The 15191-nt window shown below is 50.3% G+C and overlaps 1 protein-coding gene across 9 annotated transcripts in view; it reads right to left on the bottom strand.

Moving 5' to 3' along the window:
- The window catches only part of PLEKHA7 (pleckstrin homology domain containing A7), a 202252-nt gene that overhangs the window by 19174 nt on the left and 167887 nt on the right, over positions 1-15191 (bottom strand). For 8 of the 9 annotated variants that reach the window (XM_090263572.1, XM_090263581.1, XM_090263589.1 and 5 more), the window contains 5 exons: positions 13968-14021; positions 4308-4376; positions 4054-4134; positions 2574-2723; positions 1908-2009 (listed from right to left, as the gene is read on the bottom strand). In XM_090263572.1, coding sequence (XP_090119698.1) covers positions 1908-2009; positions 2574-2723; positions 4054-4134; positions 4308-4376; positions 13968-14021 — 456 coding nt within the window. Of the gene's footprint in view, positions 1-1907; positions 2010-2573; positions 2724-4053; positions 4135-4307; positions 4377-7991; positions 8073-13967; positions 14022-15191 lie in introns of all 9 variants that reach the window. The other variant, XM_090263639.1, reaches the window with a different exon arrangement.

Raw genomic sequence — 15191 nt, 5'->3', positions numbered from 1 at the left:
GCTCACTGTAACACCTTTTATAAAAGCAAAATGGTGCAAGTGACATCAAACATCCAACAGAAAAGGAATGGCTAAGTAAGTATGGAATATCCAGACTACAAAGTTCTATGCAGCAGTTAAGAACTAATTCTATTTCATTTACTTAGACCAGCCATTTTCAACCTGTTTCATTTCATGGCACACATAACTAGTTACTAAAATTCTGTGGCAGACCCCCAAAATATATTTTTTACTGATCTGAGAAAAAAAATAGGTATAATTTTCATTCATTTACACCAAATAAATATTGTTGTGTTGGCTGTTGTCATCTTTTTATTCGACAATCTAAGAGAAAAGAGGTCAGTGGTCCTGACTAAACAGATTGCATGTTTTAAAACTTCTTGTGGCACACTGGTTGAAAATTGCTGACTTAGACCAACAATGTCCAGTACAACTTTCTGAGAATATGGAAATCTTCTCTCATCTGTGCTATCCAATACAGTAACCACTGGCTGGCCATGTGTGGCAACTGAGCAGTTGAAATTATTCTAGTGTGACTGAGGAATACATTTTTAATATTAATTCATTTTAATTAATTTGTGTTTAAATTTAAATATATTCTTCAAATTTATTTATTTTTAGAGGGGAAGGGAAGGAGAAAGAGAGGGAGAGAAACATCAATGTGTGGTTGCCTCTTGTGTGCCCCCAACTAGGAACCTGTCAATATTTACCTAGCATTTTCAAGCCACTATGCTAAGTGCTGGGGATCCAAAAAAGAACAGAGAAATGTTAGTCAGCTTGGATGAAGGGAAATTATAGAAAAAATACAGCAGCAGCAGGAGCTAGACAAGGTCTGGGAGCCAAGCAGGCCAGCCTGGGGCCACAGACAAGAGTCTCCACGTGGCTCTGAACCGGGCTCTCTGGGACCAGTTCTGAATGGGGGTGTGTGTGTGGGGGGTGTGTATGTGTAGCAGGACCTGAACAAAGCCTCCCAGTTCTGAATTTTCCTCACTTTTGGGGGTGAGCCTGATGTCAGGAGAGTCAACATATTCATTAAGTCACTTGAATGAGGAGCCTTGGCTAGAACCAGTTCATCCTTCAGCAAGCCAAGCACCAGAACTGACCCTGCACAGTGCCCCCCTGCAAGGAGCCTCACTTAATGCTCACTGAATTCAAATACACTAAACTCACGTTAGGGCCCTGGGAGGGGAGCTAGAGATCTGAAGCTGGGTTTGAAAGCAGATGATTTTCCATTTTTACAATGTTGAGGGTGGGGCTGGAGTCTGGTTGGGCACCACAGTGAGGGAGCACTGGGCATCTATACGACCCAACTGGGAGAAGAAAAACCACGCAGAGCCTTTCTTCCCTCACCTGTCTGGGCAGAGGCAAATGACAACAGTGGGGCCTGGTTTCTAAGGCTAGCAGAGGCAGGGCTCTGAGGCGGCCTTTCCTGAGTGGGGCAGGGGACACAGTGATGGCCATCTCCTAGCCCAGCTTCCAGAAATGCTAATGACTGCCTGGAGACCAGAGGCCCCTCCTGGATTCACACCACCTCCTCCGGTGGAGGCTTGATAACATCCATCTTCAGGAACACGAGGAAGGAAGGGGGCAGGGCTTCCTGCTGCTTTCTGAGTCAGTAGCTAAGAGCCCAAGATGGGCCAAGAACCAAGAAACCCAGATCATTCTCACCACGGCAAGGGTCTCAAGGCTGGTATCTGTCTCCTCTCAGGGCTAGTTTCCCAAATGTAAAACCCTCACAAAAACACCACCAAGTCTGTCTAAGAGCAGAAAGACAGGAATTGGGGAGAGGGATCCCCGGGAAGAATTTGGGATGATGAGCAGGCTGAGTCCCACTGGAGGAAGAGAAGGCCCTGGGAGGGGCTCACAAGAAATCAGAGCTCAGGAGGGAGAAAGAGCCCTTAAGTCACCTGGAAAAAAAAGGCTCTTCTGTGCCGCTCCTGCAAGGTCTGCTTCAGCTGTTCCACATCGCTCTCCAGCTTCAGGTATTCATTCCAGGCATTTTCCATCTCCTGTTGGCCGAGGAAACACTTCTGATCTTAGTTATCCCAGCCCCCGGCAGCCTCGCCCTGACCACAGCTGACCCAGCCAGGGGACAAAGGGGGCGGGGGCCGCCAGTCTCAGGCAGGCCTGGCGTGAGAGAGGCACGGAGCTGTCTTCTCCACGCCCTGCCTCTGGCCATCTGCACTGTCTTGTCTGCCATTGTTGGGGAGACTCTGGTTCCCAGCCCTGGCAGAAAGGGCCTGTACCACATCAGATGAACAATAAAGTGGAAGTTCTGACATCTTAGAATTAACTGCATACAGATGAGGAAAAAGCCTTATAGGCTGCTCTGAGAAATCTGGTCCCCTGGTGTCACTGTAGCCACCTAGGACTTGCTGATGGAAAGGACCCTAAGGCAGCCCTGAACATGTCACCCCTGAACAAGGTAAGCTACTGTCAGGAGGCAGCCTGCCACCCCAAGGCTCTTGCCCCGGCCACCAATTCAATTACAGCTGGGGAGGTGAGAAGCACAGCCCCCCGCCCAGCCCATCCTGAGGGGGAAGTGTCTGCCACCATCCACACGCTCTACGCACAGTGGACTCTCTGGAGAGCTCCGCCCGGATGTGGACGAGGTCCTCCTGCAGCAGCCTCTGCTGGAAGGCGATCTTCTCCAGGTGCTGGGGCTGGTCTCGGTACTGCTCCATCTGCCGGTGCAACACCTCCAGTACAGACTCCAGCTGGTCCTACACCGGGCAAGGGTCACAGAGCAAGATGGTAACAGGACGGTCCCCGGAGGCTTCCCCATACCATGCCAGGGACTAAACCACAATGGATGGGGCCAGTGTCCAGCTGGGGCCTGACAGGGTTTCTGAGTCCAGCTCTGACTCTGCTCTGCCCATTGGGTGTCCTGGGACAAGTCACCTAATACCTCCGTGCCTCAGTTTCCTCATCTACAAAATGAGCACAAGGCTTCCAACTCCTTTTGGGATAAACAATGAGGATAAATCAGGAGTCCATGGAAAACTCTAAGTTCTTGAGACAAAGGACATCTTCTAAGCCTTCAGCATCACAAATATAACACCTTGTCAAAATGCAGTAAAGAGCCCTGGCTGGTGTGGCTCACTGGGTTGGGCATTGTCCCACAACTGAAAAGTCACTGGTTTGATTCCCCAGTCAGGGCACATGCCTGGGTTGCAGGCCCCGTCCCCTGTTGGGGGCATGCGAGAGGCAACTGATTGATGTTTCTCTCGCTCATTAATGTTTCTCTCCCTCTCTTTCTCCCTCCCTTGCCCCTCTCTAAAAGTAAATAAACAAAATCTTTTTTAAAGATCCAATAAAGAAAAAAATTCACGCTAAGTGTGTTCTCAACCTGTGGGTCGTGACCCCTTTGGGGGTCGAATGACCCTTTCACAGGAGTCGCCTAAGACCATCAGGAAACACATATATAATTACATATTGTTTTTGTGATTAATCACTATGCTTTAATTATGTTCAGTTTGTAACAATGAAAATACATCCTGCATATCAGATATTTACATAGCAATTCACAACAGTAGCAAAATTACAGTTATGAAGTAGCAACAAAAATAATTTTATGGTTGGGGGTCACCACAACATGAGGAACTGTATTAAAGGGTTGCGGCATTAGGAAAGTTGAGAACCACTGGTCTAAGAGAACAAACACTGGTGTACCCCAATTCTGCCCTGATCCATTCCTGCTCTCCAGCCAGACTTGCTTCCTCTAGCCCAGGTCCCAGGGGCCCCGGGGACATCATACACAAGGCAGCAGAACCCTCCTCTCCCAGGCTCACCTCACCAGGCCTCCAGGGAGAGGACAGCCAGAGCAGAATTAAGGGGACAGGAGGAGGAGGACAATGGTACTAGGCCACAGTCTCCCGATAAAGTTTCCTCCAGGTTCAAAAAGAATCCCCCTCACCAAGAAACACCCTTTAAACCCAAAGACATTATTCTGGGTCAGCTGACACCTGATATTCGATACCAGCCAGTCTATGACTCAGAAAAGACAAACCCCCTACTCCACCCAGTCTAAGATCATGCAAAACTGACACATACTTTGTTCTCCTTGAGGGCTCGTATCTTGTCTTCCAAGTCCTGGAGGATCCTGTCTTGTTCACAGAAGATGCTCAGTTTTACCTGTGAGCAAGAACAGGTTGGAGAAGGCCCGGGAAGATGGGAAAAGGGCGTGGCCTTGGGGTGGAATCAGAAAGTCTCTGGCTACAGAAGCATCCAAACCCTGCCTGATGCTGTCCACCCCGGGTCTGGGGGCCGCAGGCGGCCGAGGGGCCAGCCTGCCACTGTTCACTCACGTCAATGTCACTCTCGGCAATCTTCACCGGCTTCAAGGTTCGATCCTTGAGGAAGTCCCGGCCTGTCATCTGCGAGGTGAACAAATTAGAGGAGATTTAACCACAGGGTTTGGGATCAAAACTCAGGAAGGGAAGTTAGCCCCAAGATGGATCAGTGGCAGGTAGGGGCACGGCACAGGAGGGACAAAAACTCAGGCAATGTCTGCTTTTTTTGTTTTTGTTTTTAAATGCCTGTTTCATTTTAGGAAAAATACAACAAAACAAAACCTTTTCAAGATTCTAGTAGCACTTGTAAATTTCTCAAATTAAAGGAAACACAGATGTTCGAGTTACAGTGTTATCAAGTGTAGTAGATTGTATTTGCTCAAAATCAGCATGAATCTTGGAAAATTTGCCACTGATGAGAGTTTTACTACTGAACCTGGGATCCAACACAAGTGACAGAAGTCCATGAACCCCGTCCAGGCTAGTGGGGTGGGTAGGCCAGGAGGAACAAGCAAATCTGGACATTGTCAACCCTTAGTTTAAGGATGTCTCTGGGCAGCACACCTCCCCATCAATAAGGTCGGCCTTCTCCACTCTATTTGGGAAGAGGATCTGGCCAAGGTTAGAAGGAACCTGGATAATTCTTGCCTTGGGTTTTTAATTGCTCCCTGAAGAACTGAGGGTAGGCCTTATGTGTATAAGTTTCCAAGAAAGGAAACCACAAAGCAGGAGACAAACATCACCCAAACTTACGGGAAGGTGGAATTTCACATTGCCCACCCCTCCCTGACTCAACGTGGGAATCTCCTGCCCATCTCTCACTGACCCCTGTGAAGCTAAACCCTACTGTAGTCCATGTTTTCACTTCCCTAAACCTCCTCCTTGCTGGCAGCTGTGCTGGGGAGGGGGCACTTCTACACAGATGCCCTCTCCCCATGGCTGAGCCATGGGCAGGAATAGCCAGGCTGAATGTGCCCCACGTAGGGGAGGCCGTCTTGCTGAGCTCCATTTTGCAGATCTGACCAGGGAAACAGAGTGTAGCTGACAATGGCCAAGACAGGTGGAGGTGTGTAGTGTGCAGAACGTCCCAGTGGGATGGACAGACAGCTAGAGAGATGGCCCTCACTTTCTCCATACGCCACCTGGGAGGTCCAGTAATTGTAAGTGTGAATCAGAAACAGAAATACATTGGCAAGCATTCGCCTTAGGACTCAAGCTCCCCCCCACCCCCATGCCCCATAGTTCTACACTCCCTCTCCCTGACAATTGTCATTAGCAAAGGCCAAGGTCAAAGGAGAATGCCTCCTCCATCCATTCCTTGGCCTGAGGACTGAGTCTGGCTGTAGACCTGCCCCCACCCATTCCCATGCTCCCTCCCTCTGGTCACACAGGAGAGGGCAGGGACCACTGTCTTATTTATCTTGGTAAAGTCAGCCCTGAACATAAGGCCTGGCACACTGAAAGGCGTGTGGTGAATGCTTATTGCGTTGCAGGTAGGCCAAAGGGAAATACTTGTAGGTCAGTGCTGCAGAATTCCTGGAAGAAACAGAACTCCAGCCAAATTCTGCTCTTCAGACTGACAGATTATATGTGCATACACGTACACACACAGTCACGGAACACACTGACTACAGCAACAATCCACAAACAAACTGGCTGGGCTGGCTTCTGTCAGGGCGGAAGGGGAGAGGGGGATGTGGAATCAATCCCTGTGAACCGCAAACAGCTGAACTTCCCAGGCAGGCCTTGGGCCTTTAAACTCAGGGAAACCCAGCAGGTAAATGTAGGAGAGTCTTCACTCTGTGCCACTGCCCTTCATCAAGAGAGAGGGCAAAGAGCTCATCTACCCTCCACGGGGCTGACACTTGGCTCATTTCCTAGGAAGAAATCATTTTCAAAATGAGATATGCTTTGGGGACTTTTCCTCCCAGCAAAACTCTTCCCCTTATTTTACTAAAGCTTTTTACAGATGATATCTTTGTGATACTGAAATAGCAAGGCAGAGAATCTAATTGAGTGATGCCTCCTTTGTCCAGCAGCATCAGGAATTAAGTGAGGGATTCTACATAAAAAGCGCATTTTGAGAAAGCTGAATCTTTTAAGCTTGGTGATGGAAAGCTTACTGAAAGTATGCCCTTCACTGCCTTCACAGAATGATGACTCTATATTCAACCTGTTGTTGGGTTTTTTTGGATGAATCAGTCATTATAAAAAAAAAAAAAATCAGTAATAGAATTTCTTAGAAGCTTATATTTAGGGCTATTTGCCCTTTGATTAAGTGCTCCCAAATTTCTGTGCTTTTATTTCTATTTTAGATTGACATGTACTGTTTTCTTTCTTGGGATATTAGCGTTCCCTCTTTTCAAAGAAGTCGCTTCCTCTTGTGCCCTATTAATGTGCTGCTTGGAAGGTGCTGTGAGTTAGGAATTCAAACTCAGACCGAGCCTGCTGGGATAGAAACTCAGCAGCACAGTTGACATCCCTGCATCTCCCTCCCTCCTGCTGGGTTTGGTGCCCTTCGAGGGAGATGCTCCCACACCTGCATCTCCCACAAACGGCCTCAGCACATCGCTGAAATGTTCTGTCGCCGCTCACTAGATGCTAACCTAATTAGGGGAGACTGTGAGGACTATGACCTAGTTTCTCTGTATCCTCGAAGCCCAGCCAGGACCCACCACACTGAAGAGATTCGGGAAATGTTTGCTTAGTGAGCCTGCGAATGTAACAGAACAAGGTGAGCTGGCTGTGCTCAGGGCCCCAGACCTGCTCCTCTGGAGTCAAGGCCACAGGTACTGGAGCTCGGCTTTGTGACCCTGTTTCCACAGCTCAGGGGCCCCATAAGCTTCTGAATCTGGCTCTGTTCCACACAGCTGAGGCTGCTAAGACATACCCACAAGCAGTGTATTACATCTAATTTTCTTTTTAAAACTGGGCTTTGTGTTAGCAATGTTTAAATCCATTTAAAACATCAAGTATGGGTTCCCAGCATCATTGTCACCAGAAGAAGTGAAAGGCACTGGGCACTTCTCCATCTGAAAGAGTGTCTGCCTCAGAGAGGAGCTGAAGGCCACCCAGGCATCTTACTCTGCCCTCCACCACATCCCCAGACACTGTTCTCAGGGCTCAAGGTGACTGGGCGTAGCCCGTGTTTGCCCACTGGCGGCCTCCCTTGGAGTACAGCAAAAGCTGGCCGTGTTTCAGGCTCTACCTCTGCATCAATCAAAGCAGGGACGGGAGTCCCCGTTTTGCTCTAGTCCAGCTCCAGACAGCCACACGGTGGAATCTGAGGACACCCCAGTTCCTCTGAGGTGACCCGGAATGACCACTTCCTCCCCACAAGGAACTCATGCTCGGCTACCCCAACCATGCTGGTCTCTGCCTAGGCCAGGCCTCGCCGTCGAGGCAGACGAGCGAGCATGGGAACATGACAGAAGCTGATAGCAAGCTGGGCAAGCCCCCCATCCCCATACCCTCGCAGCAGCACACAAGATGGAGTCACAGAACAGCACGGATGAGAGGCTCAGCCTGGTGCACCAGCCAAAATGCTGAAGGGAGCTTCCGTAGAAAGAAAATAAACCGCAATGACTTGCAGGAAGCCTGGGGGTGGTCAGGAGAGCCCCTGGTTAAGCAAGTGATGGAATCGGCACTGAGCCAGAAGCAATGGAATGGCCCCGCGGGGAGACACAGATCAGATCTTACGCTTCTCCTGGGCCGACAGCCCAGTGCTGACTTCTTCAGCACTTTGTAAAGCACGTTGATCAAAGGTTCATTATTTTTTATCTGTTCCAAACAGAAAGGCAAATACAACAAAACGTAACAGGTGAGACATCAAACAACGCGTGACGGAGCCAGAATTTGGGGAAGTGGCAAGGGGAGCCTTAAGGAGGATGTGTTGCTGTGTGATTCAGTGACGGGGACTCAGTCCTCTTGCATGGCTTCCCAGCTGTTAGACCTTTCTGGGGTTCAGTCCCCTCATCTATAAAACAGAGGTGGGCTGGCAATAAGCTCTGCCCACAGGACCTCTGTGTAGGCCGGTCTTCGAGCAAGTGCTTTCTGTTCTGGGCTCTGCCGCAGAAGGCGAGAGGGAACTCTGCATTCTCCTTCGTCCTCCCTCATCACACACTGTAAGGTACCAGACTGAAACTTTCGAGTGATGCCATCCCTCGTCCCTCAGACCCCCGTCTCCAACCTGTGTGGCATCAGAATAATTCTTACCAATAATCCCAATGCTTCCAGCTCCTTTGGAGAAGATGGTCCTCACCCACTAAGCCAGTGGACCTCAATCCTGGCTTGAACACACTGAAACCACCCAGGAACTTGAACAAATACCTACGCCTGAGTCCCACTCTGAGACTCACAGGTAGCTGGTTTGGGGTGGGGCCTGGGCATCGGGATTCTGAAAAGCCCTTCTGGGTGATTCTAATGTGCAGCCAGGGCTGGGAACCACGACTCCAGAACAGTGGCTCTCAAACTTGATCGTGCTTCAGAATTACCTGGAGGGCTTGTTAGTACAGGGATGAGCAAAAGTAGGTTTACAGTTGTGAGCAACAACCTTTTGCGTTAAAGCTACTGTAATACTTATAACCTGCATGTCATTTTCCATACGAACAAGTTTAAACCTACTTCTGCCCATCCCTGTATACAGAGTTGCTGGGTCCCAACCCCAGAGGTTCTCAGGAGCTGGTCTGGGGGAAGGAGCAAGAGCTTTGCATTTCTAGCAAGTCCCCAGGTATTGCTGAGGCTGCTGGTCTGGCATCACACTTGGAGAACCACAGCTTTGAAATAATGTTTCTCAACCACACTAAAAATCTAAACTTGGAGGGAGTTGTTTGTTTGTTTATGCCTGAGTGTTTTCAATTAAATTGGAGTCGCTAAGGGATAGGACCCAATCATCAATACTCAATTAAAGAGCTCCCCCGGTTGTTGTAGTTCATGGCCAGGGTTAATAATCTCTTTTTCAGAGCAACAGACCTCAAACTTCAGTGGGCACAAGAATCATCTCAAAGCTTGATTTAGAGAGAGGGGGGGGGGGGGGGAGAATGAATTCTGGCCACCATCTCCAGAGATTCTAATTCAACAGAACCCCCCAGATTTTTAATTATTAATTAAGCTCCCAAGTGATCCTGAAAGCGGTGGTGTCCCAGACCACACAACTTAAGAAACTGCTCTAGAAGCTGACTTTGGAAATAGATCCTGAACAGAGAAGCCCTGACCTTAGGCTCAAACAGTCAGGAAGGGTCTGGAGGCCAGGCACCTGGCACCACTGATGACATGTCCCTCGCCAGGGACAAGAGCCTCTCTGGAGCTGACTGCAACATACTCTATCTACAAAGGCATCATCTGAGCAGCTTGCAGTACCAACCTCTCCACCTCACCATCCCAGCTGTGCTTCACAGCTGCATAAAAACAATTCTTCCCTGGCTGGTGTGGCTCAGTGGATTAAGCGCCAGCCTGCAAACCAAAGAGTCGCTGGTTCAATTCCCAGTCAGAACACATGCCTGGGTTGTGGGCCAGGTCCCCAGTTGGGGAGGCAACCACACACTGATATTTCTTTCACTCTCTTTCTCCTTCCTGTCCCCTCTCTCTAAAAATAAATAAATAAATAAATCTTAAAAAAAAATAATAAAAAGATAAAAATAAAAATGATTCCAGCTGCAACAGCTAACCCCCACGCTCCCTCTTCAGGCCTGGCCGGGGTGTAGGATCCTGAAGAGCAGAACTTTGATGCCAGACGTACAATTCAGCGAATATACCTTAGGAGTACATGGTACACAGAGGAAAGAAGGCCAGTGTGGAGTTAGTTATGGGTTCGAATCCCAGCTGTGCAACTTTGCAGACGCTCCCTCTCTGAGACATGGGCTCCTGGTTGGTAAGGTGGGGATAATAATTCCTATTGCTCAAGGGTGCTGAGAGGATTCAGTGAGATAAGAACGCTAAGTGCCAGCACTGCCAGGCAGAAACAGATGCTTAAGCAACATGGACTCCTTTCCACCCTGGCACCACCAAGTAAAATGCCACAGAAGTAAACATTTCCAAGAAGGACGTTCAACAGAACATCTTCTAAGACAGTGGAGTATGCCTTTGCGGGATCATTTGGCACCGCAACAAAATGCTCATTTCAGGAAGGAAAAAAATCCTCCACACGGGGCGAAGCTAACACCACCCATGGATTCTGGAAGCTGAGCATCCATTCGTGGTGGGGATGACAGGCTGTGGATCCTTAAGTCTGTGGCCTTTGGGGCAAGGGCAAGGGGACTCTAGGCCAACCTGGTAGGGAGAGAGAGACAGTCCTTCTCCAGACAGGATTACCTCCTTACTCTCCCCACAAGGACCGGGAGGGACCTCTCACAAGAAGCTGCTGATGACAGTGGGGACTGTGCCTGTCACTCTCTCCACACCCAGGCCCATTCAATTGTGTGTCTGGGGCCCCAGCTGGGCTGGCATCAGCTCATTTGGTCTAGCATGTCCCAGAATCTCAGGAGCCAGTGCACCTCAGGGTGTTCCTGACCAGTTGCTCTTCCCACCCACTGCTCCTCGGGCCTCAGCTGCACCCCAGTGATGGGGAGCTCACCACGGCCTGTGGTGGCACTTTTAGAAAAGTCTTTCCTCTGCTAAACTGAAACCAGTCTACCTGTGGCTACTCTCCACTCGTCTTAATTCCCCCTTGGGGCCACAGAAGGCACCTGGTAATATTTCAGAGCTTTATAGACTGTGTCTATGTTCTTGTCTCTTCCCAGCACACCCTCCCAGCAGGGACCCCTCCCTCACCCCACGGGGAGGCTGGGCTGGCAGGAAATGCAGGTGGATTTGCAGATGGCCGCTTTCCCTGGCCATGTGGAGGCAGCCCGCACACTAAGGAAAGCAGGACAGTGACAAGGTGGCCTGAGCCCCTGGAATGTAGGTGCCCTTTTTGGTGTAGCAGGTGGATGTGGGTTTCAGACACTTGCATCCCACCTATACACTTCTCAGCCATGGTTCTCACAGGTCCTCAACACCACTCCTTGGATTCCGGCCCTTCCCTCGTCTGAATCCTGAAGTGAGACACCCTCTGGGAGCACTAGGCCCCAGCTGGGTCAGAGCAGAGCAGGCCCGCTGCCTCCCTGATCTGGGCACCCCCTCCCTGGGAGGCAGGCCAAGGGGGTGCCAGCCTTGTGGCAGCCACGCCAGCCTGATGACTCACATGCAGCACAAACCCCGGAAACTCTTCCCACACAGGCTGCTAGTACATTTATCAGGGGGCGGGGGGGCTCGTTCTCTGAGAGGAGCCAGCAACTGGAGTAACAGCCATAAGACCAGGGAGAGCTTGGTATCAACACAGCTGCTTTTCATGACAAACGGTGACAACTTCCTATTACTAATGTTCTGGGCACATATGGCTCCCAGCTAGTGAAACACCCCACGGATACATTGGCTTCTATCACATTAAACCCGTTTCCTGAGAGGCATAATGACCCCAGCTCACGCCATAAAATGCTTAATTCCTCTGGGTCCACAGCAGTAGAAGCAGCATTTTAAGTGTGGGAGGAAGGGTGATGAAGAGCGTGAGCTTCAGTCAGAGCGACACTCAAATACTGACTCTCCAGAAACTACTTATTGAGAAAGTCATTGATCTCTCAGAGCCTCAGTGTATAACGAAGCCACCTCCCTTCTAGGACCACTGCAGGACTTACAGACTTCACGGGCGCACAGCACTGGGGCCGGCACGCATTAAGCCCTCTATGGGTATTAAGCTCCTATTGGCCATCAGGACACCCAGGAACTCCTGGCTCTGCTCTGCTATCCTGTGCCTCCGTTTCTTTTTCACTAAATTCCCTTTAACTCAAATTCTACAATCCTGACATAAAACAAACCTGGGCTGGATCTTTCCTCCAGGACCAACTACGAGTTTCAACTATCTCATACAAACAGGAATCGGAAGACAGATATTCCGCCTTTCCTGGCTCAAGCACTTCATTAGGTTCTCTCTTGAGCGTTGCACCAAGCACTGTGAGGGTGTTTCATGGCGCACAGGTGCTGCTGCTGAGCCAAGCCTCTGCCACAGGCCCGGGGGTGCGGGCGCTCCACGGATCCTTCTGTGCTGACTGCACAGCCCCAGAACAGGGGTGAGAAGGAACAGCAACCTGGTGACTGGTGGTCAGGAAGGGCAAGGACCAAGGATATAGTGGCACCCATGGCAGGTGGAAGCCGTGGCTGGTGGACCTCTGCCCAGGTCAGGTGGGGATGGCGGGTGTGGTGGAAGGACCCTGCCCTGTCCCATCAGGGCACAGGAGGAGGGCCCAAATGCACACTTAGCCCACACCACCATGTCTGAGCACTTTGTACCATGCTTACACTACTCGCTCACGCCAGGTAAACTAGGAAAGGTCCTGCTTTGGAGAAAACCCTGTTTGGTTCATGTTCAAAAGCCAAGTGAGACTTTTGTTCACTGCACCTTCCTTCCTAAAGCCTGGGATAGAATCTGGCATGAATGATCTACCTCCACCTCCCCCGCTGCCCCTTGGCTCCCTGGTAATCTCAGCCAGCCCCAACCCCCTGGCTCTCCCAGGCTCCCCTCACAAGCCACCTCCTCCGGAAGCCTTTCCAGCACTGTACTGATCCTCGTTACTTCAGCTCTGAGCACTGGGCCAGATCTGTGTACACTCATTGTAATTAAGCCAGATATTTGGGGATATTTCTTCTCCCAAACCCAGACAGCCTGAATTTTACTCTTGCATCTCCCCTAGAATTCTCCAGAACTGAGTACACAGCCAATGCTCAATAGAGACAGAAGTTAACTACTTGATTTCTAAATAGGCCTCCATGTGGGGAACCCGCACCCCAGGAGCTGCTGCCACAGGGCCTCATGTTTGTCCCCCGCTTCTACAAGGCTGGAGGACAATCCCGGTGTTAAAAATCTCTCCCGCCAGGTACACAGGGAACTGGAGGAGGCATGCCCCTGTGGCAGTCACCGGGTCCCCTCCCACAGCCCCTTACCCTCCTCTCACACCTGCAGTCAGCTAAAGGTCACATTCCTGCAGTCTGTTTCATGCCTCAGGCATAAGAAGTGCTGTTCACAGTGGGAGCTTTCAGAGAGCCCAGTGAATGCAACAATAGCAGCTCTGTCCAGCAGAATGCCTCTCTACCCCACAGCTTTCTCTTTCTCGGGCTCTCTGGGCTATGGAGGCTGACGGAGAGTCTGAAGCTCTATCGCCTACGGGGAGGGACCCAGGGATCATCTCCTAAAGGGGGATGGGAGATGGCAGTACCCCTCAGAGCCACTTAAGTCCACATGGAACCTTCGCCCCCAGCAACAAACAATCTACCAACCTGCTTGTGACCAAAGACACCCATCAGTGGCACCCAGTGAATCAAACTCCCACCCCCCTGCAGGCTCTGAAGCAGTGACCGCTTATTATTTGGAGGGACCTTTGGGCTCTGACCAAGGACAGGAGGAGATCTGAATCTTGTGGCCTCGTTCCGTAAGACAGAGACCTTACAGCAGAATTCACATGAAACTGAGCCCAAATTTGAGGCTGTCAGAAATAAAACTCTTCTGATTCAGACAGCAGCCATCTCCATTTGGGATCCAGATTTCATCAGACCTGCACCATCTTTGGCTTGGGTTTGGCTACAAAGGAGCAGAGACTCTCTGAAAGGTGAGTGTCTAAGGGACACAAGACCTCTGACGTCGCTCACCTTTAGGTCCAGGTACTCCAGGTCTTTCTTCAGCTGGAGGTAGGTATCATCAGCCTTCAAAGAGAGAAAGAGACCAGGTATGAACACCAAGGGTTTCCATAACATGGGGCCTTGCGAAACATTTACATGGCACGGCATCGGGGACAAGGGACCACAGCAGACCAGCACATCCAGGGCCACAGAGGAAGCGCAAATGTCTTGGTGCAGCTTGGAGCCCTCTTTCAGCACTGTGGGTCTTGCAGGTCATTGTGGGGAAAGCCAGCTTGTCCCCTCATGAGCTAAAGGGGACAGTTTGATGGCAAGGAGGGGGACAGGACACATGCCCCCAGAAGGCTAGGACAGCAATGCAGCTGAGGCGGAGGTGACCTCCTGAGACATGACTGCAGAGATCTACCTGGAAGAGGACATGCTACACCTGAGCTTGGGTCCCACCGATCACCATAACTCCAGTTTTTGTCATCAAATCTCTGCACCGGTCCTTCACATGCATGAAGCACAATGACCCCCTGACTGGTTAGATAAATGCCTGGAGGAGGCAGGGGGACGACCTAGGTGGCCCAGGGTTTCAGAAGGGTAAGCACGAGCAGCCACTGGACGTTTCCCGGAAGTCTGGGCTTCCTTGCTCCGCATGGAGCCCATGGACCACGTCAGGCGCTGGTCCGCCTATCAGACTGTATCGCCGCTGACAGTCTGTGGAGTTCTTCAGAATAAGTACCAGGAAAAGTGAGAGTAAGGAGAAGACTGCTTTCCTAGAACGTGTGCTTCCCATGTGATCGATCACAGGGGCTCACAGTGAGGCAGAGGCGTTGTCAAAACTTAAGAGCAGTCCAGGCACCACCTTCTCAGCAGAGTAAGAGGCCTCCCAGCAAGCCAAGGTGAGCCAGGGCTGCAAAGGGCCCCTGTTTACAGCTCTGACGTAAAACACACACATGAAGAAACAACGTGAGACATTCAGGCAGCATTTTTCAGACAAGAAGGCCTGAAGCACCATCGCCGGGGTCACTAGTGGCTTGCAAGATCTTATTTCTGTCCCTAAACAGTCCCCTTACCCATCCCTGGTTCCTTAATCAGCCCAGTTCCTATATACTTCTCACAGCAGTAAGAAGGACAGAGCAGTGTTATTAAGTCGTTAATAAATTATTAATAAATCAATGTTATTAAATAAATGTTATTTAAAAATCACCCAAACTTACAACCTAGGGTTTCTGTCAGTGTTCCCTTACA

The sequence above is a fragment of the Furipterus horrens genome, unplaced genomic scaffold, assembly GCF_987537825.1.
Source record: "Furipterus horrens unplaced genomic scaffold, mFurHor1.1.pri manual_scaffold_2, whole genome shotgun sequence".
In the NCBI taxonomy this organism is placed as follows: Eukaryota; Metazoa; Chordata; class Mammalia; order Chiroptera; family Furipteridae; genus Furipterus; species Furipterus horrens.
This window is presented reverse-complemented; position numbering and strand designations above follow the sequence as displayed.